Source organism: Dasypus novemcinctus, chromosome 5, assembly GCF_030445035.2.
Source record: "Dasypus novemcinctus isolate mDasNov1 chromosome 5, mDasNov1.1.hap2, whole genome shotgun sequence".
Taxonomy (NCBI): domain Eukaryota; kingdom Metazoa; phylum Chordata; class Mammalia; order Cingulata; family Dasypodidae; genus Dasypus; species Dasypus novemcinctus.
In genome coordinates, this window is record NC_080677.1 from 116,761,405 (window position 1) to 116,785,995 (window position 24,591).

A 24,591-nucleotide genomic window follows, 5' to 3' on the forward strand; every position below is an offset into this window, starting at 1 on the left:
AATCAATCAATCTGTATTACAATTGTGCTATAACGGTAGGTACCCACCTTGAGGCTTGGGCTTGGTCAGTTTCCCACAGGGCTTGGAGATGGTGACCGTCTTCTGGCAGTCAGCATTGTGGAGGGCTCGCTTCAGACTTCCAGTTCTGGTCTTCAAAGCGGTATTCAGGTCGCACTCTCCCCAGGCCTGGAACTGGTATTTGCACTCCGCTAAAAGCAGGATAGGACCAAAGAGAAACCTTTGAAAGATCCTACTGTAGTACCATGTTATTAAAGACACAGTTTTGTTTTTAAACATTTTTATTTTGAGATAATTGTAGATTTACATGTGGTAAGAAATAATACAGAGAGATCCCATCTTCACTTACCCAGGTTTCCACACTGCAATATCTTCCATCCATATAGCACAACATCATACCCAGGGCATTTATCTTGACACTATCCATTGAACTTATTTAGATTTCAGCAGTTTTCATGCAATCTACTCTGTATGTGCATATGTATTTAGTTCTGTGCAATTCTGCCACACACATAGCTTCATACAACCATCACCACAGTCAAGAAACAGAACAGTCCATCACAAGGGTCCACCTTGTATGTTTTAGAGTCACAGCAACCTCCTTCTCTTTTCCACTGCCTAGCCCCTGAAAAATCACTAATCTGTTCTCCATCTCTATAATTTTGTCATTTTTAGAATATTATAAAAAATGGAATAATACCGTATGCATCACTGTGAGATTTTTTAAAATCAGCATAATTCCTTTGAGATCCATCCAAGCTGTCATGTGTACCAATAGTTTGTTCCTTTCCATTGCTGAGTAGACTCAAACAATAGATGTACCACAGTTTCGTTTACCCACTCACCCACTCAAGAACATCTGAGTATTTCCAGGTTTGGGCTGGAACGAAGCTGCTGCAAACATTCATGGGCAAATTTTTGTGTAAACTTAAGTCTTCATGTCTCTGGAATAAATGCCCAAGAGGACAACTGCTGGGTTGTATTGTAAGCACATGTTTAGTTTTGTAAGAAACTGCCATTCTGTCTTTCAGTGTGATTGTACCATTTCACATTCTCACTGGCAAGATAATGAGGCTCTAGTTTCTCTGCATCCTTGCTAACATTTGGTATTATCCCTGTTTTTTTGTTTATTTGTTTTATATTTTGTTTGAATTTTAGCCATTCTGATAGGTGTATAGTGATAGTTCATTGTGGTTTTAATTTGAATTTCCCTAATGTCTACTGATGTTGAATACTTTTTATGTACTTATTTTCCACCTGTATACCATTTTTGATGAAATGTTTTTTCACATCTTTTGTCCATTTGCTAATTAGATTGTTAATTTTTAAGAGGAAGTTTTGAGAGTTCTTTACATATCCTAGATACAAGTTCTTTAAGGGACACCTTTTTTGGTAAACTTTTGCAGGTGGGTCTTTTGAGTGTAGCGTACAGAATTGAAACCCAAGATGTATCAGAATTTCACCATGCTTTCATAGAATTATATCTATTCAGTAGAAGTACCCCAAAAGTTACTGAGGATGTTAAAGGGCTATGTGTATATATTCATAATGCCTTCTTCAATTGCCTATAGACCATAGTATATTTCTATAGAACATAGGGAGGACATCTGTATAAGAATGATATAAAATTTGGAATGTGGAAGAAAGAGGTTATTTGAGGCTTTAACAGTGGGTTTAATGTTGTAAATATTGGAAGTTCTGCCTCATTTGGGTAAATGAGGTCAGAGTGAGACTGCCCATAGTTAGAAAGAGAAGTCTACGAAAAGTGGCTCAAACAAGTTCTGCTGGATTCAATATGTAAATATATTAAAGAGTGCAAAGACAGAAGGGGCCACAAAGGAGAGGGGAGGAACTGGGAGTGACAGAGAAAGAAACACGGAGAAGGAGGAGAACAAAAGAGGAAGGAAAATGAAAGGACCTGAGAAATGGAAGAAGGAAAGGAAGGAGAGGGAAAATAGTTCAATGGATATTTTTAAGAGCAATGAAGGGTGCATCTTATCTCCCTATTGGGTAAGACAGTGGTTCTCAATCTGGGGCGATTTTGTCCCCCAGGGGATATTTGACAATATTTGGAGACATTTAGCTGTCATGAATAGTGAACGGGATGTGGGTTGCTACTAGAAACTCTACTGAGCATAACTCAGAAAAGAGGCTGAGTATCTTTAAATGCGTAGGACAGCCTCTCACAACAAAGAATGATCTGTCCCAAAATATCAGTGTTGTGGAGGTTGAGAAACTCTTTGATTAGGTAAAATATCTGGTCACTTTGTGCCAGGGAAAATAAACCTATTTAAAGCAAATAGTAGTCAACCTCAAAAGATATTTAGTGGAAGACTTCAAGAACTGTCTCAGAACAGAAGATCAAATCAAGAGAGCAATTTGGACTTACCTCCAAATTGCTTCTTCCAGTTGCAGGGGATCTTACATCTCTGGGTCTTCATGGTTTGTTTGCACTCAGCTCCAGTCCGGGTACCCTCCCGGGTGCCCAGCCCACAATCCCCACTTGTGGGCACACACACGCTCCACTGCCATTCCCCACAGTCAGACTTCTTCACTTTTTTTTCTGGAAGGAATAAAGGGGAAATAATCAGCTTGCAGAAAGCTCGGTAACTCATAAATGTAACCAGGTTCATCATGAGTGCATTACTTCACAAGATATACGCTTTTACTTCTACCATCAGTGCCCAGTAAATAGCAGTAACTTGATAAGTGTTAGCTGAATAATTGGATCAATGAATGACTAAAAGAAAGAAGGAAGAAATTAGAACTGCTATTAATTCGCTTTTATTATGTGCCAGGGACTGTGCTAAGTGATTTATCTAGATCTCCTTTTAGAAGCAAATATTTTTATAAAAGAAGAGGTGGTCAAAAGAAGTTAAGCCTAGATCATGAGGAAATATTATATTAGAAGTAACAATTGTCAGATTGGCATTTTCAGTGTAAGTCAATGTACCCTTCTTTGTCTTGAAAATGAAATGACATAATAGAAATACAGTTGATAATGGACATAGACTCTCAGCTCTACAGCCTCTTTTCTGAATGACATCAGGAAGGTGTATTATCCTCTCTGAGCTTCAGTTTTCTCCTCTGTAGATATGAAATTAAAACCTCTCTTTGCAGAAAGTGGACATGGCTTAACTGATAGAGTATCTGTCTACCATATGGAAGGTCCAGGGTTCGAATCCAGAGCCTCCTGGCCTGTGTGGTGAACTGGCCCACGTGAGGCACTGTCACATGCAAGGAGTGTCCTGCTAAGCAGGGGTGACCCCCCATAGGGGAGCCCTAGGTACAAGGAGTGCACCCCACATTGAGCTGCCCCACGCAAAAAAGCACAGCCTGCCCAGGAGTGGCACCGCACCACACAGAAAGCTGACGCAGCAGGTTGATGCAACAAAAGAGAGAAACAGATTTCCAGTGCCACCGAGAATGCAAGAGGATACAGAAGAACACACAGTGAATGGACACAGAGAACAGGCACGGGTGGCGGGGAAGAGGGAAGGAGAGAGAAATAAATAAATCTTTAAAAAAAACAAAAAACCTCTCCTTACGTGGCTTTTCTGAAACAAAGAGGTAACATAAGTAAAGCACCTGATTCCTGGTCAGTGTTCCATACCTAATAGCTTCTAATGTGATCATTTTCTTCTTCATCATCATCTAGACTCCAGGACTTACAGTGGGGGGGGGGGGAAATGAGAGGGACTGTTGCTCAGATTCCTCTAAATATTTAGAAGGAAGGAAGAAAGAAAAGAAGGAATGAGAGGAAGGAGGGAGAGATAGAGGGAGGAAAGGGAGGAAAGAGGAGTGGGAAGAAGGAAAGAAGGAAGGAAGGAAGGGAGAGAGAGTAGAAGGGAGGAAGGGAGGGAAGAAAAGAAAGAGGGAAGGAAGGAGGGAGGGAAAAAAGGAAAAAAAGTAAGTAACTGAGTTGGAATCAAAGAAGCATCTTGTCTTTTGCTTACCTGGTTTCTCTTTCTTCCCTGCTTCAGCAGTGTCCACAGCTGCCAAAATGAAAATGAATGCCAGTAAAGCAGCCGCAAATTTCCGACGCTGCTCCTGATACTGTTGGGACTGCATGCTAGGGATAAACAGAGAAACAGAAGAAAGTGGCGTCAATCTAAGCCAAAGAGGAAGGTTCATTGGACTCCCTGATGAAGGACTCCACTTTCCATTTCTGGAATATCAAATCTCATGAAGAGTCACAATCTATTATACTGGACAGAATTTTATCTTTTTTCTCCAACAGCCACTGAAATAAGAGCTCTTACGCAATCAGTCATGTATTCAGTTACAAAATGCAACACTTCCCGGCTTACAACTTCACCCAGCCATTTGCTATGTATGACTCAGGAGTTGCAGAAATGAGAATTTCGATGACGTGTCTGAGCAGACACTCCTATCTAAATCAAGCTGATAGAGTAGTTTGGTGACATCCATCACTATAGCCATCTTCAAAACTCCCAATGACTCCTACAACTGACCATGGTGTTACAGTCCCCATGGACAGTTTAAAGTACACAATAAATGGATTATCTACGGAAGTATATGTTCACTGATGATCTTAAATGCATCGCTAATGACCAATGTCTCTGACTTTTTTTTTTAAGATTTATTTATTTATTTCTCCCTCCTCTGTTTTGCTCGCACTGTGTCTGTTCACTGTGTACTTGTCTTCTTTTCTTTTAGGAAGCACTGGAACCAAACCTGGGACCTCCCTTGGGGGAGGGAGTTGCCCAATCACTTGAGCCACCTCTGCTACCTGCTTTGTTACGTCTATTATTGTGGTTTCCTCTTTGTGTCTTTTTGTTGTATCATCTTGTTTTGTCAGTTCGTTGCAACAGCCCATCAGGTCAGCACTCTGTCTTATTCTTCTTCTTTAGAATGCACCAGGAACCAACCCCAAGACCTCACATGTGGTAGGCAGGAGTTCAACCACTTGAGCCACAAGTGCTTGCCCCTCTGACTTTTCAAAAATTATTTGCCATGATCATTGTTGCTATCATCGTATCATCACCATTCATTACTCAACCAAAGAGTGAACCACAAAACAGAATTAGATAGCACACCGGTGCTAGATATCAAATGCTCTTGTAAGTTCACAAATGCTGAAAATCTTCTAAAATTATCTAAAATTCTGAAGAGTCTTTATAGTCACTCCTAATTTGAAATTGTTCACATATGATATGAATCCACATCCCAAGATAACATTAGAAAGACTCCCCTAAAACTTGACGTCATGTGTTACAGTCAAGGAATAATGTGGTTTTCTTGCCAAAACACACTTGAAGAAGACAGGGCAAGCCCCGGGATGCACCCACTTCCCACTCCCACACCAAGCACTGCTGCAGTAACTCCCCCCGCAGTTACTTAGCTCCATCTGCTATGTTAATGATATTTTACATTTCATGTAAATATGCAAGTAATGACATATGGTCATTAGCTTTTAAGGATTTTTTTCCAAAAGTGGTAATAGATCGGTTTAGCTGTTTTCATACTCAAGTGTGAGTAATAAAACCCTTTTGAAACACCATTATTCTTTCTCTTATACTTATGGGACTGGGGTCATTCTATTCTGCAACTTGATTTTTCTCATTCAAAAATATCTATGAAATGGTATCCTTGTCAATGAATTTGTCTGTATTTCTGTTATACTGGAAATGAAGTCATTTAGCAGTATCTTTTTGTATAGATGACTTATGATTCCTTTTGTGGATGAAGAATGTCTCACTTATCAATCAAAATTAACATTTTGATCACTTGGTTCTTTAACTGAATCAAAAACCCTGATTAGCTGCTCACTATTTCCAACAATTTCTATATTCTAATATTGAATGCATTGTTCCTCCACCTATACTCCATTGGCAGTCACATAGAAAAGTATCTCTTCATTCTAAAGCCTTTCCTATGCCTTCCATTCGGCATGAATAACATGAGAAGCCAGTCTAGACTTAGAGTTTGTCAATTCTTCTCAGAGCTGAGTGCCTTGGTACAGCTAAACTACTATACTTTTATCATATATTCAAAAATCTTTTAAAATGGCTAAGTATAAAGTGACCCAAAGTGGAAGTCCTCTGGTTCTTTCCCCAAAGGTTGTCTGAGAACTTAATCTATCCACTTAATCTATCCAGATTTTCCACTTGGAAAGCAGATACTCTTCCTTTGGACTTTCTTAAAGAATACAATAACTTTTTTATTTAAAAGTTTTGAAATTTAATGTATTTCTTTCCAAGTTTGAATTGCTTTCACTCTTAACAAATTACCTATAAATATTCTGAAGTATTATGTAGCTGTGAATTAGATTATTCAGCAATACCCACTGAGAAAGCACTGCACTTGAGAGAAGTTTCTGACCAAGCAGTGGGTGGCTGCTTTGGGTCTGAGCTGATCCTTCCGTGCTTTATAACATAAACAGCAGGTAGAATATTCAACCTCAGATCCTACTTTTGAAACTCAGCTGCTTTGCAGAAATTGAAAGAATTTTATCCTCCATAAATAACACAACAAAACAAACACACACCACAGTAATTACTAGAAAGATGCTTTAAGTTATTGGTTGTTTTTAATCTTGGCATTCCTAATTTTATATTGCTAAGGTCTTACTTTCACAAATATTTTCCAAAAAGCATTTTTTGAATCAGGTTAAATTCACTTAATTTTCAGGGAAAATACACTGGCCAGAATTTAATAACCATCCAGATTTTTTAGTCAAAGAGAGATATATGAAATCAATTACCTTAACTGCAGTGTAACCAAAGTGGAAGGTAGGGGAGGTAGGAGTGGTGGTGAGATTTGGAAATTGAGTTGAATGGAAATGGGCTCCATCTGCTTCTAATATTCATTAAGAACAGTTCAGAATCTTAAGAAGTGGGCAAATGAGTAGCAGTTTTAAAATGTATCAGTAAGCCAAAGGGGTGCTGATGCAAAATACCAGATATCTGTTGGCTTTTATAGAGGATATTTATTTGAGGTAGAAGCTTACAGTTACCAGGTCATACAGCGTAAGTTACTTCCCTCACCAAAGTGTGTTGCCATGTGTTGGAGCAAGATGGTTGCCCACATCTCCAAGGGTTCAGTCTTCCTCTTCCTCTTAAGGCCCCATGGTTCCAGTTTCTTCCAGTATCAGCTGTAGGCTGGGATAAGTCTCGTCTCTCTCCCAGGGCTCACTCCTCTCTTAGCTCAGCGGCTCTGCTCTCTCCACAAAATCAGCTGTAGACCATCAGGCTCTCTCTTTTCCCGGAGCCTCTGTAGTGTCTAATGGAGCTGTCTCTCTTCCTCTGTGTTCTTCTTCTGTGTGTTTACTTCCCAGGGCTCCAGCATCCAAGACTCCAACATCAAAACTCCAACATCAAAATTCCAACTCTCTGTTCTGCCCTGTTGTTTTCTCCATGAGTGCCTGCCTACCAAAATGGGCAGGAACTCAGCGTCCTACTGATGAGGTCAATCAAAGCCATAATCATAATTTAATCACACCCAGAGGAACAGACCAGCATACAAACATAATCCAATATCCATTTCTGGAATTCACAAACAATATCAAACTGCTACAAATGTTCTAAGGGAAAATACATTGAAGTCCATATTTATAGCAAGTATCCTATGTAAAATATGTGGTCAGCAAAAGGTTAAATTTGAGACTACCTTTCTCCTCCTCACCTTTTTTTTCCACTTATTCCTAATTTGCCTGCCATTCTGCCTAAGCCCACATTTTGAGAGTTTGGATTGCCTGGGCAGTACAAATGAATAAAGATTGCTTAAAAGGAGAAAATAAGAAGGGTTAGAAAAGGGGTGATTAAAATTATTTAAAAATTCAAGGGTGCCCAGACAATGCTCGATTGGCCTGCTGGTGCCTCACAGTTTTAGTAAATATTTGAGTAATCAGATAACAGTTCTCCTTGCTTGTGCTATTTGCATAGCTGATTGTTTATTTTTCCTTAAAGCCAAGCTAAGGCAAAAACTCTTACTATATACAGTTTGATACCGCCTGATTTCCAACAAACAGGTTGCTAAATGAGTTTAAGAAATTATCAGGATCATGGCATATTTCACAATGAGGAAAATAAAACAGTGGAAGAATGAGGCTTGCTAAGTTGTCTCAGTTCCTTTGAATAATTTGCCTATTTTTAACCTCCCTCCTTTCTCTGCCATTTTTCTTTGTACCTGCCCTGATATATTTTATTTCATAGGGCTTAAAAATTGAGTTGAAGATTATTATAGATACATGCTGTCTGGAAATTTTTATTATCTCAACCACTGATTTTTTTTTAATTATTATTTTTTTAAAAGCTTTAAGCAGTTATATAAATTTTACATTGAAAATATAGAGAATTCCTATATACCTCACCTCCTCCCCCTCCCACACTTTTCCCCATTATCAACATCTTTCTTAGTGTGGTACATTACTTACAATTGATGAACACATAGCAAGAAAGTTTTGAAGTCAATAATTAAAGTAAATTAAAATTAAAGAAACAAGTTTCTAGGAGAAGCATATTAATATATGAAATCCTATTTGGTTTCTAGAGAAATATCTGATCAGAAGGAGAAGACACCTTGCCTTTCCTTTAGCATTTTAATGAGATGTAGAGTTTTTAAGATGGTAATAGCTAGTGTAAACAAGGACAAGGATGCTGGCATCTGTTCCTCAGTGACCTGTTTGGTAGGAATAATTAGCATTTTGGACACAGAGAAACTTTAGCTCCTCCACTAATTTTGGAGGGAAGTCCTTGGGCAGATCACCAAATCACAACCATTTGAACCTCTGCAAAACCAAAGTGATTATATCAATTACCTGAGAGGCTCGTTGTAAATATCATAAAAAATAGGCATCAAAGCAACCCAGATTATTGAATCTATCTATCTATATATATTATATATATATGTATGTGTATATATATAAAATTAGTTGCCAAAATTTAATTCACCCCATGCCCTTATTACTCACTATAATATAAAGAAGTGCTTCATTTTATTGAGAGATAACAAACATTATACTTTGAGCTATCTAATATTATAAAAAGCAAAAAACAAGGGAGAGAGAGAGATGTTTTAATTAAGGCCAACTAAAGGTTTGTTCTGGGGACAAATTCATTCTGCCTCTTGACTTAAGGAAAAGGAAAACAAACTCAAGGACTTTCATCCCAGTATTGTCTTTCAGTTTCCTGAAGTCAAGGAATCCTGTGTTGAGAAATAGTAAACATGCTGGTGCAATTGAATCTGCATGAAATGAGAAAAATTACCCCCTTTTGCAACTATATTTTATGCACTATGTGTGATGAAACCATTCCACCTCTCTTTATATTTCAAGTGCCTCAGATAGTGCTCTAACACATAGCTGTTGCTCAGTAAAATGTTTGTTAATGAAAAATATCACTGAAACATGGCATTAAATAGAGGAATAAATATGCATGCTAAAATCTGTCTCAGTCTTTTGTTGGTGCCATGGGATATGCAATTCACTCTAAAGAAGTTGGAGTGGAAACAAAAAACAATATCTAAAGCAGTGTCATAACATGCAAGAATCATCAGTAATGATTTGTGATGCAACATGATACTGTTTTTTTGTTTTTAAGATTTATTTCCCCCCACCCCTCATTGTTTATGTGCTCACTGTCTGCTCTCTGTATCCACTCACTGTGTGTTCTGCGTCTGCTTGTCTTCTCTTTAGGTGGCCCTGGAGTGGGGGAGAGGCATTCAATCTCTTGAACCACCTCAGCTCCCTGGTCAGCTGCATCTCTGTGTCTCTTTTTGCTATGCCAACTTTACACATGGGCCAGCACTCCATATGGGCCAGTTCTCTGCTCCAGCCAGCTCACCTAAGCAGGAGGCCCAGGGAATACGAAGCCCGGACTTCCCATATGGTAGACAGGAGTCACATCCACTTCCCTGCATGATAATATTTTTCACTCTTTTGTGATTGTTAACAGCCATTGGTTCTCTATGCTTACTGGTGGGATCTTCAAAATGGTGATGTTCTAATTCTATCCTTTTTTTTTTTATTACCTGTAGTAATTTCATGAAATGTTTCTTCTCATCTAATATTTTGCTTTCTAGTCTTTGAGTTTATAAAGAAATGAAAACAAATGCTTGATTCTTTCCCTTTATTTATATAGGTTTTAAGACAATGAATTTGTTCCCTAATATCATTAGAATATAACCAAATTTTTTCTCTCAGTATATTATGAACTCATTGATATATTCATATTTGATGAGTTTTAAGCCAATTCTTTTTATTGAAGCTCAAAGCGTTCCATTGTTGGCAAGTGTGAACCTAGACAAGGTGGCTCCTGCCTTCTTTTGACATAACCGTTAGCATCTTTGATAGTTTCCTGGCTATCTGGCGTTCCAAGAAGTTCCAGATCTTGTACATTTCCTGCCTCAGACCTAAAATGAGCCATTCTTTCAAAAAGTCTTGTTGATTTTAAAGGGAAATGATATTTCAAGACCAAAATCTGGATATTCATGACACTCAACATTATTGGGTTTGTCTTTATTCTCTTTTTCTATTAGCAGAGCTAGGAAAGAACAAAGGGAATAATAGAACTAAGTACTATAAAATTAACCATTTGTTTTATCCCAAATTACATCAATTAGGAAGATATTCATTTGTTGAACAAGCATACTTATAGTGTTTGCTATATGCAAGGGCCTATTTTAAGCAATTTATAAATACTGACTCATGCTCATATTATGATGGAATAATCACAGTTTATTCATTTATTTAAATAATTTAAAACTATATTTGTAAAAGGTACATCCACTGTAACTTACATTGTTCTAGGCAATAAATATAAGGAATTGAGCCATATAGACAATTTGCTGATCCAATGGTGCCTATATTTAGCAAATTTAGAAAATAACATGTGAACAAATGGACAAGTAAATAAATTTATAAGCAAAATAATTTCCGATTATAATATAATTTTACATTTTATCTGAAAGATTGTGAAAAGACAATGTGAAAAAGAGTGAATTCAAGAAGATGATTATTTAGGTAGGGTGGTTAGGGATGGGTTCTTCAGCTGAGAAAGAGCCAATGAAGTATGATATCTTTTACTATACATATTTGCCTTGGAGCCACTGACTTTTAATTCCTCATCATTCTCCCCTGAGATAGAGGAATAACAATTTTATAATTATTCTTGAATTCAGTAATTATCCATTCACATCAGTTTGACCTTGTTCTCCCCTATCGATCCCAATCTTTGGATCCATTTAATTTTTCTGGGTTTAACCAAAAACCAACAATCATTCAGTCCTATTGTCTCATGAATGGACAGCCCATTCAAACATGAAATCTTACCAATTTATAATATGTACTAATATCTAATGTCATAGTTTAAAAATAAAACCAAACGAACATAGTTTTAAAAAACGTTTACCTATGCCAAGGTGAAATAATGAACACCATTTGTTTAATTTATAAATGCTATGCCACGGTTTTCTTTTCTCATGTTTTCTGACTTGGTAATATAATAGGAAATTCATTTTGACTAAAAACATGTAGCCTTTTCACCTCTGCCCCCTATTAATCTTTACAAGGATGGGTAGAGTTCTTGAAAAGTATCTTCTACTTGAAATGCAATTCTGAATGCACAGAGCATGTCGGAATCAGAAAGGAAAAAAAAAATCAACCTTAACAAGTATTCAATGGAAGTGGATTTGGTTTTCCACCGAGATGTGAAGGTATGTTTATTCAATTATTTGGGGGAGCCAAATGAATTCAAAAGTGATGTGGGTTGTTCATATTACTTCTTTCTGTTTTCATTTATTATAATCAAAAGTAACTGTAGATAGACTTTTAGAATTTTTCAGTTTTATATTTTCCTCTTAATTCTTTTTATATCTATTTGCTGCAACTTGGATAGAGACACAAGTAAGGATTGTGAAGTATGTTAGTCCTGAGCATGAATCCTCACTCTGCCTGGGTAATAGGAAGCAATATATTTAATTCCTTTGAAAATTAGTTTCTTTAGCTCTAGAGGTGGGGGATAAAATCTGTTCAACAATGTTTTGGGATTAGAGATTACACACAGAAAGCAAGCAATGCAGTACCTGCCACATGGCAGACTCAAAATGTTTTCTTTCAATACATTTTCTTAACTTTTACTGTAGCCCTGGCCCTTTTGCCTTTAATTTGAATAAAACAGCACACCAATATTTTGGATGGAATTTTTCTACAATAGAATGCAAAGCACTGAATGTTTCTTGGGCTAAATGGCCAACTATCTTGTAACTCACTTTCCTGATGTTCTTGTTTCCTTTGCAATTAAGGTATCCAGACCATCTCAAAATTTTTCTTTCTCACTAAACCCCTTACCCCTCTTTCCTCTCTCTTCTTGCCTCCACTTTATATATCTTCAGCAAGAAAGAAATGATTATAATTCCCTTAAACCAGAAGAGCCATTTCAATTAACTGGTCTTTTCCTCATGCTGCCCCATGTGACTGGAGATATTTCTAACTGAATCCCCTTTTTTCCTGAAAATCCTTATTACCATCCAAGGTTTAGCCCAGCGGTTTCACCTTCAATGAACACCTTGCCAGGGTAAGATTGTCCTCTTTATCTTTGGGACTTGGAGCACAATGCCCATTCCAAAGACTCTGGTTATTCATGGTCTTTGAATATACAACTGGAAGAGAAATGTATTATCCATTCCATAAAATGTAGAATAGAGAATTGAAGGAATAACATGAACCCGCTAGACCATTAATATTTAGGAACCATCACTTTTTATACCTCCTCAATTTATCTTTTACATTAATAGCACAAGAAGTTTCTTTCTTATCCAGAGTTATTTAGTTCTCAAAAAAATCACTGTAATTTTAATGCATAAAGCAAGTGCAGAATAACAAAGGTTCCTGAGAGGCAAATATTGAAAAGTTAACTAAGGTTCCACACTAGCTAATTGACCAGCTCCCACACATCTGACAAGAAGTGAATTCTCATCCTAAGGAAAGCCATGAGCTACTGAGGTCCTATTAGAATACTGACAATTAGAATTGTGTCTAATCTTGAAGTTCTATTAAGAACTTTGATATATTAAAATTTTCTGCATATGCATTTGTAATTCTGATTGTGTGTGTGTATATATATATGTATAACATATATATGCACATATGTAATAGTATTTATATACAAAAACTTGTATACATCTTCCTTCAGTAATCTGTTAAGTCCTTTAAGGGACAGAACATTTTTTCTTTTTATTCATTTATAAAGTTTAGAAAAGTGTCTGACACATGCATGTCACATTAATTTTTGTTAAATAAATGAATAAAACAACAAATAAAGAGAAATATTAGACTGGCATCCAATATGATAACTGACCACAGTATTTATTTATTTATTTCCTTCTTTATTTTTTTTTAAATGTTACATTAAAAAAATATGAGGTCCCCATATACCCCCCACCACCCTGACCCCACTCCTCCTGCATCAATAACCTCTTTGATCATCGTGGCACATTCATTACATTTGGGGAATACATTTTGGAGCACTGCTGTACCACATGGATAGTGGTTTACATTACAGTTCACACTCTCCCCCAGTCCACCCAGTGGGCCATGGCAGGACATACAATGTCCAGCATCTGTTCCTTCAGTACCACCCAGGACAACTCCAAGTCCTGAAAATGTCCCACATCATATCTCTACTTATCTCTACATATCTCCTCACCCTCAGCATCTACCGTGGCCACTTTCTCCACATCAATGCTACAATTTCTTCCATTATCAATCACAATAGTTCCATAACATACTACTTCTTAATGAGAGAAAATGACAAAACAAGCCAGAGCCTGGTCTATAATTTTGACAGGAAAATCCATGAATACCATCATTCAACGTGTTCCAAGGAGGGAAATGTGTGAAAATGACAGACTGAAAATCATTTTACAAGTGTAGCTTTTCTTCATCTAAAAAGTCATAATTTTTATACACATAGGCACATTTTGTTAAAATTTTCTTTTATATTATCAGAATGAAGAATGAATATTATCTCTTCTAATCAAGTGAAATGAAAGCCGGCAAACGTGAATAAAAAAATTAACTTCACCTTGTTAGTTCACAAAATTTAAGTGAAGAAACACAGTATTTAAAATAGCATCCACCTCAAATACCTCTGTTCCATCATTTGGATTTATTTTTTCCTTAGCAAATTTTTTTTAAAAATCATTATTGTACTATAATTATCATAATGCTAGATTTAATGTACTTTTATTTTAATTGATAACTATCTATCTCTCATAAAAGGGCAGGCCACTGGAAAACAGCAACAGGGCCTGGCCAATGAAATCACATTAAAGACTGGAGTGGTAGAGCACACAGAAATGAAAAGGAGAGCTCAGAGGCTCTGTAGAGTGCTGGGCATTATCTGCAATAGTAACTAGTATTTAAATCCTCATTTTTTAAACAGCTTTGGAGAATTGATTTTGGAGTAATCTTTTAATCTAGATCAACTTTCTCCACGATGAGTATGAAATGTAGTGCATTGTTGGAGGTTTGTTTTTTTTTTTTTTTTTTGGTTTCAAAGCCAAAAAGTTGGTTAGGCATGCATGTAGCTTTATTTATCTTTGCATTTTATAAGTTTATAAATTCAAGAGACTTTTATTCTCATGAGGGATATTAGCAGTTTTAATTTTCTTTGTCCTTATATATTGTTCACTTTTATTTCACCAACTCCTCTTCAAGTCATAAAAATTTCATACTGGTTTATTCTTGAATGGTTTGCCCATTTCTTTAGATTCCTAAACTCTCACATAAATAAGCATGGTGTTCATGCTGGGATATGTTCCTAAATTGATTTCTTTCTATTGGCCTTGTTGAGCTACATTGTGTATACACCAAGCCTCAAAAAGAATGTGTTTCAAACACAGGCATGCACAGCCTCAAGTATATCCTACCCACAGCGCAGTCATGAATTCAACAGTGTTCCAACTTTGATTTTAACTAATTGCATATCAGTGAGATTGATAAAGCAGTGCATTCATTTAATTTTGTATGACTTAATGTTTCAAAAACAGTAAACTTTCAGGCTGAAATATTTCCCTTGCCATGGTGGCATCTGGAGAGAGGTGTGATTTTAAGACATTTTCATTAAATAGTCATTCCTCAAATTTAGAGCTAAAAACTCTAAGTTTTAGGTCTGTGTTGGGTAGCATGAATTTGAGGAATGAATATGATATAGCCAGTTCAATAAAGGAGCTCTTTCTAATTGGGAGAACAGAAAGATTAATAAATGAGCATGATTCTCTGTGGTAAATATTATTAAAAATATATATACACATAGTGCTATCTGAATAATAGACCAAAGTGTTAATTTTACTTAGTGGGATTGAGTGTGGTAGAGAGATGGGGCAAAAGGATGCTGAAGTTTCAAAGAAATTAAAGCATTTTCATATCTATCCTTTTTTTTTTTGAAATACTTGAAGTCTCCTAAGTGAACATGGAAGGCTGGGAAAGTTGCTCAGACAGAAGGGATGGTATAAGCAAATGTGTGAAGATGGTGTTTATAAAAAAAAAAAATATGGCAAAATGTGCTTAGAGTATAAAGAAGCAAATGGCAGTGGATGGAACTCAAAAGGAAAAAAAAAAGAAATAGAGAATTAGTCCTGGGATGTGTGAGGGAGGAAGCTGTAGAGACAGAGTCTCTAAGAAGTCTGGTAGAGAGAGGTAAGGAAATAAAAATGATGGCACATGCTGCATAAATATGGCTCCAACCATAAGAAATCACTAAGGGGTTAGCCACCAGACTCAACAGCTCATGTAAACATTCTTTATGTGGTACTTTGGTTACTGCTTTGGCTTTTATTTTATTTTTATCAGTTTTGTGAATGTTTTAGGCTCTGTTTCATTGTTTATTACAAAAGTATTGTAATTGGGAGTCAAGACACTAAGACTCAAAAATTTCACAAACAAAAAAACTCCTCTGATTGGGCTAAAGCAGTGATCATTAGAGCACTGCCATTTCCACAGAGGGGCATCAAGGACTGTTACCAGGGGATCCGAGGGAGCAGGTGGGTTGAAAGCCACCCTTATCTCCACTATGGCTAGAAAAACTCCACCTTAGTGGCCTCCATGTAAGATGTCATTTGTCAGAAAAGAAAAATACATTTAAAAGCCACTAGTCTAGCAATTGTTAGGAACTCCATAGGAGATATGATAATGACACGCAAAAATATTTTTTAAAAGGCAGAATATAACATATGTCTCCAGGATGGTGAAATAAGTATGAAAACTTATATCTTGAGTATGCAATATGCCTTGCTCATGGTAGGTGCTCAATAAATATCTGTGGAGTTATATTTAAAAATATGAATTTTACAAATGAATATTTTATTTATCCTATACTCTATATAAAAAGTCTGATAATGTTTTCATTCTCTCATCAAAGATCCAGACACTCAAACTAGGAGATATGATTATAATTATGAGGAATATAGGTTAAAAACCATAAAGCTTTAAAAACAAATTTTAATACCATGGTGTATTAGGCATTCAAAAGGGTGTTGATGCAAAATATCAGAAATCTGTTGGCTTTTATAAAGGATATTTATTTGGAGTAGAAGCTTGCAGTTACCAAGCCACAAAGCTAAAGTTACTTCCCTCACCAAAGTCTTTTGCCATGTGTTGGAGCAAGATGGCTGCTGATGTATGCAAGAGTTCAGCCTCTCTCTTCCTCTTAAGGCTCCATGGTCCCAGTTTCTTTCAATATCAACTATAGGCTGGATAAGTCTTGTCTCTTTCCCGGGCGCATTCCTCTATTGGTTCAGCTGCTCTGTTCTCTCCACAAGGTCAGCAGTAGATATCAGGCGAATGACTTGTCTCTCTTCCCAGGGCTTCTACTGTGTCTAATGGAGCCTTCTCTCTTCCTTCATGTATCTGCTTCTCTGTGTATTTACTTCCCAGGGCTCCAGCACTAAACTCCAACTAACTCCTCTGCCTTGTAATTTTCTCTAAATCCCCACCCACCAATGTCTTACTGACATGGCCCAATCAAAGCAATCATAATTTAATCAAGTAAGAGTGAAACCTCTGAATCCAATACAATCTAATGTCCCCAGAGGAATAGACCAATTTACGTACATAATCCAATATCATTTTGGGAATTAATAAATAATACCAAACTGTTATACAAGGTAAGAGAAGAAGTTTTGGAGTAACCCAGATTTTCTCCATATTGACTTCAGTAGTTATTATGTCTGTGATCTGAGCAAAGTAATCAACCCCTCTTTTTTTCCTCTCTCCTTCCCGCCCCCGCCCAGTTGTCTGCTCTCTGTGTCCACTTGTTGTGCATTCTTCTGTGACTGCTTCTATCCTTATCAGCAGCACCAAGAATCTGTGTTTCTTTTTGTTGCAAATCGGTATTTCTTTTTGTTGCATCTTCTTGTTGTGTCAGCTCTCCATGTGTGCGGCGTTGCGGTGCCATTCTTGGGCAGGCTGCACTTTCTTTCACGCTGGGCAGCTCTCCTTACAGGGTGCACTCCTTGCACATGGGGCTCCCTTATGCGGGGGACATCCCTGCATGTCAGAGCACTCCTTGCACACATCAGCACTGCGCATGGGCCAGCTCCACATGGGTCAAGGAGGCCCGGGGTTTGAACCACGGACCTCCCATGTGGTAGGTGGATGCCCTATCTATTGGGCCAAGTCTGCTTCTCAATTAATCCCTTTTAATCTCACTACCCTTGTCTATGGAGCATTAAATTTTATTATGCTCACTCATAATTCATTTGAAGATTACAATGTGGTATCAGAAATAAGATGCCTAGCATATTGTCAAGCACATATTAGGTGCTCCATAAATGGCAGTGCCTGTTGTTCATAGATGAAGAGACCATAAAGGTAGAGGGTACATCATCTTGAAAGGATATCAGAGATAGTTTCATAAGATGGTAGCAATACAACCTCTTAAGATGATTTGGATTTTGATAAGTGGGCCTGGAATTGAAAATATTTCTAATGGAAGAAATGAAACAAACAAAAGTTTTAAAGTAAGAAATCATAGACCAATTCAAAATAAATAATTCAGTTTTCCAAGAAAGTGTGGTTGGTATTGATAAGCTGGAGCCATAGCAGACAGATTCTTAAAATTATCATCATCAGTATCATCAGTATTTACTGACCATGTACTATATGCAAGAAAATATTTTAAGTTTTGTGAGATACACAAATGTGAATTATATGTAATTTTATGAATGCTACAAGATTACAAACTATTATGGAGAATGAGACAATGAGTATATACCATATTTCTATTGAGAAATAGATTCTTTAACTTAAAGCCAAAGCATCTATGATAAAAGAAGAATGTCTAATATTCTTGCTAAAACTTCTTGTGGGAAAAATGGAAGCTTCTTTTTTCTTGTAGATAAAACTCAAAAGAAAGGATTCTGTATCATCACACTGAATCTGTTTCTTCACACTAAGAATATCTAGTACTAAAAAATTACCATCCCCAAATCCTCAAGACTGGGGAATGAATAATGGACTAAAGTAGACTTACTATTACTCTATTATAGACTTATTATTATTCCAGCAATGGAAGAACTTGCATCCTTGATATAAAGGCAGTGACCACCAGAGATTCTGAAGGGAAGGACAGTAAAGAATAGGTATAACATGGGAGCATTTTCAGGACATTGGAATTGTCCTGCATGATATTGCAATGATGGATACAGGCCATTATACATTTTGTCAAAACCTATAAAACTGTGTGGGGCAGAGTGTAAACTATAATGTAAACTGTATTCCATGGTTAGTAGCAATGCTTCATTATGTGTATCAATTGTAACCAATGTACCACCACATTAATGAAAGATGTTAGTATGGGAAAGTGGGGGGGAGCCTATGGGAATGCCCTATATTTTTACTGTAACATTTATGTAATCAACACTTCTTTAAAAATAAAAATGTATAAAAAATATTAAAAACAATGATATTAAGTTTAAAAAAATGCCCCATATTGACTGCAAACACTAATCAATATTCATTTAACTTAGCTCAGTAAGAAACCTCAAAAAACATAGAAGTCAGTCTCAAATAAAAATGTGTTTTTATCAAGAGCACTGTTTATACTCTTCTAAAACAATTCAATACAACTTCATTAACTTCTGTGGCATTTTTCATAACTGGTGGCTTTATTTGTTCAGATGAAGTGACTCAATTAAAAATGACAAAATAGTATGCAGATTTTAATTTTCACTGGCATACCACTAAAGAAATGAAGAGTGAACTATATGTTGATATATTTTGTGAGAGGTAAAGAATAAATACTGTACAACTGATCTTGGTGATATCTGTCAGGCAGAGACTTCTCAGGGCAGCACCAAACCCAGCTCAAAAACAAATCTCTTCTACATTTGCCACAAAGGTCAATCTTGAAACACCTAATAAGGTACGTTGTCTGGGAAATGGAAATTTGAAGAGAGGTTCCAAATTTGTGAGTTTGTCTGTTACAGGCTATTACATTTGGGGTATAATAGAAACTGATTATTGCTCTTGACAGCAATGAATTGCAGAAAATCTCTACTCAGTGAAGCTTGATTGTGTCTGAGAAGTTGAACCAGTTTTTCCCATTCGATACTTAGAATAACCGAAGAGTCCACAAGGAATGGGATTTTATTTAGAATTCAATGGAATAATTCAAACCTTTTTTGCCAGATACCAGTGAGCAATACTAGGAAATAAAAAATAAAGCATTTACTATGACCAATTTTATATTCGTAAATTGTTCTGGAAAATTTATAGTTGTAACTGTATATAGTAATTTCAATCAGTGCATGTGTATACATTATAATACAACAAAACAAAACCTAACAAGGAAAAATATTTTTTTAAAGTAATTTGGGAAACATGAGGCTATTTCATGTGCTTATGGTATGCTCAAAATTCTACACCAGAATTTCAGAGATCATATGGAATAAATTTTATTTCCTCATATTATTGAAATATAGTTTGAGGAATATCTACTTGCCCAAGACCACAAAGACCTACCTGGTACTGAATTTACCCTCTCTTTATGAATAACTATAAAACTTAAAAACTTATGAACATGTATTCTAGGCATAAGACAACAGCCTCTACAGGGTTGTGGTCATTGGAAAAAGGGAAGCACACATTTGCCCCAGGTTTACAACTATGGGCACTTCCTTGACCATGAAGCTGGGAGGGAAACCAGAGCAGGAAGCAGAATTCTTACTGCGTGGAGAAAAAGGAGTTCAGATTGAGGGTTTTGGGAAGGCTGGAATTTAAGGGCAGAGTAGCATAAAAGATGGAGTTTCACCAATGGAGTGCTCAGAAGTCTTTGAAAATTTTCCCTCGGGGACATTGGCACAAGGCATGGCTTTGTCTGGGTAGAGAAAGATTATGAGAGTCCTAGAAGACAGTGATTACAGAGAAAAAGTGCTGTATCATGATATCAGAGATTGAGCATTGGTGGGAAACATTAGAATTTTGGAATATCCAAATGTGAGCATCTCAGGAATTCAAATGGAACCCCGATAAGTTTACATCTTATAAGTAAAGGACATACCCTAAGTAAAGGACATACCCTAAATGAAGGGAGAAATACTAAGATTAAGGAAAAACAAAACAGCAACAAAATTAACCTGACCCTAACAAAATCTAAATCCAAGCACCTACAGGATGACAACATTCACTAGAAATTTAACTGCCTGGTAGAATAAAATTCAACACTCTTTTAACGAATGTAAGATAACCCAGATAGCATACAATATATTACCCATAAATCCAGCATATGATAATAAAGTAGAATAAAAATCAGCATGGATATGTAAGTATTGAGCAACTGCCTTTAACCAATTTGACATAATTGATACTTTGAAAATATACCACCACAAAAGAATAGAATATACAGAATATACATCCTTTTCAAGTGAACATACAACATTTAGCAAGTTAGACCATTTTCTAGGCCATAAAACGAGTTTCAATAAATCTAAAACTATTCAAATTAATCAAAATATGTTCTCTTACCACAGTAAATTTAAATTCTATATCAGAAAAGAAGTTTCTGGGAATTCCCATTTACCTAAAAATGATATAACATGCTCCTAAATAAACATTAAAGAAGAAATCAAAAGGGTAATCAGAAAGTATTTTGAATTCAATGAAGGTTATAATGTGACATATAAGAATTTTGGGATTGCAGATAAAAAGTTACTTAAAGAGACATTTATAGCACTAAATGCCCAAATTTAAAAAAAGAAAGGTCTGAAATCAATAACATCAGCTTCAATGTTAAGAAACCAGATAAAAGAAGAGTAAATGAAATATACAGTAAGTAGAGGAAAGAAAATAAGACTGAGTATAAATGAATAAAATAAAAAGTAAAGAAAAACAATAAAGAAAATGAAAGAAACCAAAGGTCTGGTTCACTGAGATCAATAAAATTGATAAAATTCCATTCAGATATATCAAAAAAAATTATATGCTGATCTCAATATATGTTTAAAAAACATTTTAAAAAATCCAGTATCCATTTCTGATTTTAAACTCTCAGCAAATTAAGAATAGAAGGGAATGTCTTCAATCTGCTGAAGGACAATTACATAAATGTTACACATAACATGATATATAATAGTGAAAGACTGATTTTTTCACCTATGATTAGGAAAAAGCAATGATGTCTGCTCTTACCACTGATATTTAACATTGTATTGTAGATTCTAGCAAGTACATAAGGAAGGGAAAAGTATCAATTCTTCATAGGAAATGAAGAATTAAAACTGTCTTTACTCACCAGCACAATGATCATCTATGTGGAAAATCTATGTAACTTACATAAAAAGCTACCACAACTAATAAGTGAGTTCAGCAAAGTAGCAGGATGCAAGATCAATATACAAATATCAATTATATGCTAGCAGTAAACAATCCAAATTAGAAATTTTACACCATTAATAACATGAAAAATATGAATAACTTAGAAAAAACTTGACAAAGAGTACAAGACTTGTACATTGAAAATTACAAAATTTTACTAAAATTAATTAAAAAGTCCTAACTAAATGGTGAGATACACTGTGTTCATGGATTGGGAGCTCCGATATTGTTAATAAATTAATTCTCTTCAAATTTATCTATATGACAAAAAAATTTTTTTAATTAATAACAGGATTTGAGAATTTTTACCACCTGGTTTTGCAATCTGTTATTCAGCTCAGCAATGAAGAAAATGTAGAATTATAGTAAAGATACCAGATAAATCAATGGATAAAATAATGAGCAACAATTAAGCCCAAGCATATAAGGTCAATTGATTTTTTTTTAATTCATTTTTTAAAAAATATTACATTCAAAAAATATGAAGTCCCATTCAACCCCACCGCCCCCACCCCCCACACCCCCCCACAGCAACACTCTCCCCCATCATCATGACACATCCATTGCATTTGGTAAGTACATCTCTGGGCATCGCTGCACCTCATAGTTAATGGTCCACATCATAGCCCACACTCTCCCACGTTCCATCCAGTGAGGCCTAGGGGGATCTACAATGTCCTGTAATTGTCCGTGAAGCATCACCCAGGACAACTCCAAGTCCCAAAAACGCCTCCACATCTCATCTCTTCCTCCCATTCCCCGCACCCAGCAGCCACCATGGCCACCCTTCCTACACCAATGCCACATTTTCTCTGTGGACATTGGATTGGTTGTGTCCATTGCACATCTATGTCAAGAGGGGACTTAGATTCCACATGGATACTGGATGCAATCCTCCTGCTTTCAGTTGTAGGCACTCCAGGCTCCATGGTGTGGTGGTTGACATTCTTCAACTCCATGTTAGCTGAGTGGGGTAAGTCCAATAAATCAGAGTGTAGGAGTTGAAGTCTGTTGAGGTTCAGGGCGTGGCTATCATATTGTCAGTCCAGAGATTCAAATCCCCTAAATATATCTTAAACCCCAACACCAATTACAATTCCAGTAAAGTAGCATGAAAAGTCTTGTGAAAAGAGATCCCATCTGAGTCCAGTTCCATCACGCAGAAACACCGGCTCCAAAGAAGGGCCAACTGACATGGCAGTGAGCCCCATCTACCATGACCATAGAACCTGTGGGTCTCTTTAGCCCTTAAAAGAACCAATACCTGGGGTTGTATCTACTTTATCTGTCTCTGAGACTCTGCTCAGGTGTGCATAAGGGCAATCCTTCTGACAACCTCCAGACTCTTTTTTTAGAGACTCATAGCCATATAAACTCATTTCTCCTTTCCATTTCCCCCTTACATTAGGTCAAACAGCATTTTAAAGTCATGTTATTATATGTAGACTGGGATATTCTGCTGATCCGCATTGAATCTTTAATTCAAGGTCATTTTCTAGTTGCATCTTCAGCTGATATTTGGTAGTGATCCCTCGGTGCCAGGGAGGCTCATCCCCGTGTGTCATGTCCCACACTGGGGGGAATACACTGCATCTACATGCTGAGTTTGGCTTCGAGAAGGTCAATTGATTTTTGACAAAGGTGTCCAGGCAATTCAATGGTGAAATGATAATTTCAACAAATGGTTATGGAACAATGGGGCAGCCAAATGCAAACATAATTAATTTCATCCATTACTTTAAATTATGCACAAAAATTTTTTTATATTAACTTAGATTATAGACCCAAAGTAAGAGGTAAAACTATAAAACATCTAGAAGGAATTGTAGGAGAAAATATTTGCAACCTCAAGTTAAGCAAAGTTTTCTCAAATGTAAAATGCAAAAAGTAAGTAAGACACTCAAAATAAGGCAATATTTTCTTCAAAAGACCTTGTTTCAAAAAAAAAAAGCATTAGAATGGGAGGAAATATTTGCAAAGCATGTACTTATCAAAGAACTTCTCTACAGAATAAACAAAGAACACTTATAATTCAATAATAACAAGAAAGCCCAATAAAAATATAGGCAAAAGAATTAGACATTTTACTAAAGAAGATACACAGGATGTGCAACTTCATTAGGAAAATCTCAATGTGATACAATACAGACACTCAACTAACTAAAATTTTAAGACTGACCTTACTAAGTATTGGCAACTTGAGCTCTCATATTCTGTTGGTGGGACTGTAAAATGGTTATAATCAGTTTGGAAAACATTTCAGCAGTTTCTGAAGAATTTAAATATACGCCTATCATAAAACTCAGCCACTCTACTAAAGCATTTTTCCAAGAGATGTGATAACATAAGCCTACACAGAGACTTTTAATATTTATAACAGTTTGCTTTACTTGTAGTAGCCAAAACTGGAAACAATCCAATTGTCCACCAACAGAGAAATGGCTAAATAAGATGTAGTATAACCATAAAATAGAATCTTACTAAGAAATAAAAAAGAAGGAAGCACTGATTATGGATATATACAACAACATATATGAATTTCAAAGTAAGTGTGCTTGAGTGGAAGGAGCTATTAAAAAGGAAGTATACTGTAAAAAATTTTAATTATATAAAATTCTAGAAAATGCACCTCACAGAATGACAGAAAACAGATTAGTTGTTACTTAGATTTGGGATTTGGGACTTGGGAGGAGCAGGCGAGAAAGATTACAAGGTAGCATGAGGAAATTTTGGAAGTG

At 36.2% G+C, this 24,591-nt stretch overlaps 1 protein-coding gene across 4 annotated transcripts in view; it reads right to left on the reverse strand.

Annotated features, from left to right (window-relative positions):
- Positions 1-24,591, reverse strand: part of PTN (pleiotrophin) — a 113,659-nt gene that overhangs the window by 20,331 nt on the left and 68,737 nt on the right. For all 4 annotated transcript variants that reach the window (XM_004461662.5, XM_004461663.5, XM_071215291.1 and 1 more), the window contains exons 2-4: positions 3,975-4,090; positions 2,408-2,581; positions 48-209 (exon numbers count right to left, since the gene is read on the reverse strand). In XM_004461662.5, the coding sequence (XP_004461719.1) occupies positions 48-209; positions 2,408-2,581; positions 3,975-4,089 (451 nt within the window). In that variant the 5' untranslated portion in view covers position 4,090. The remainder of the gene's footprint in view (positions 1-47; positions 210-2,407; positions 2,582-3,974; positions 4,091-24,591) is intronic.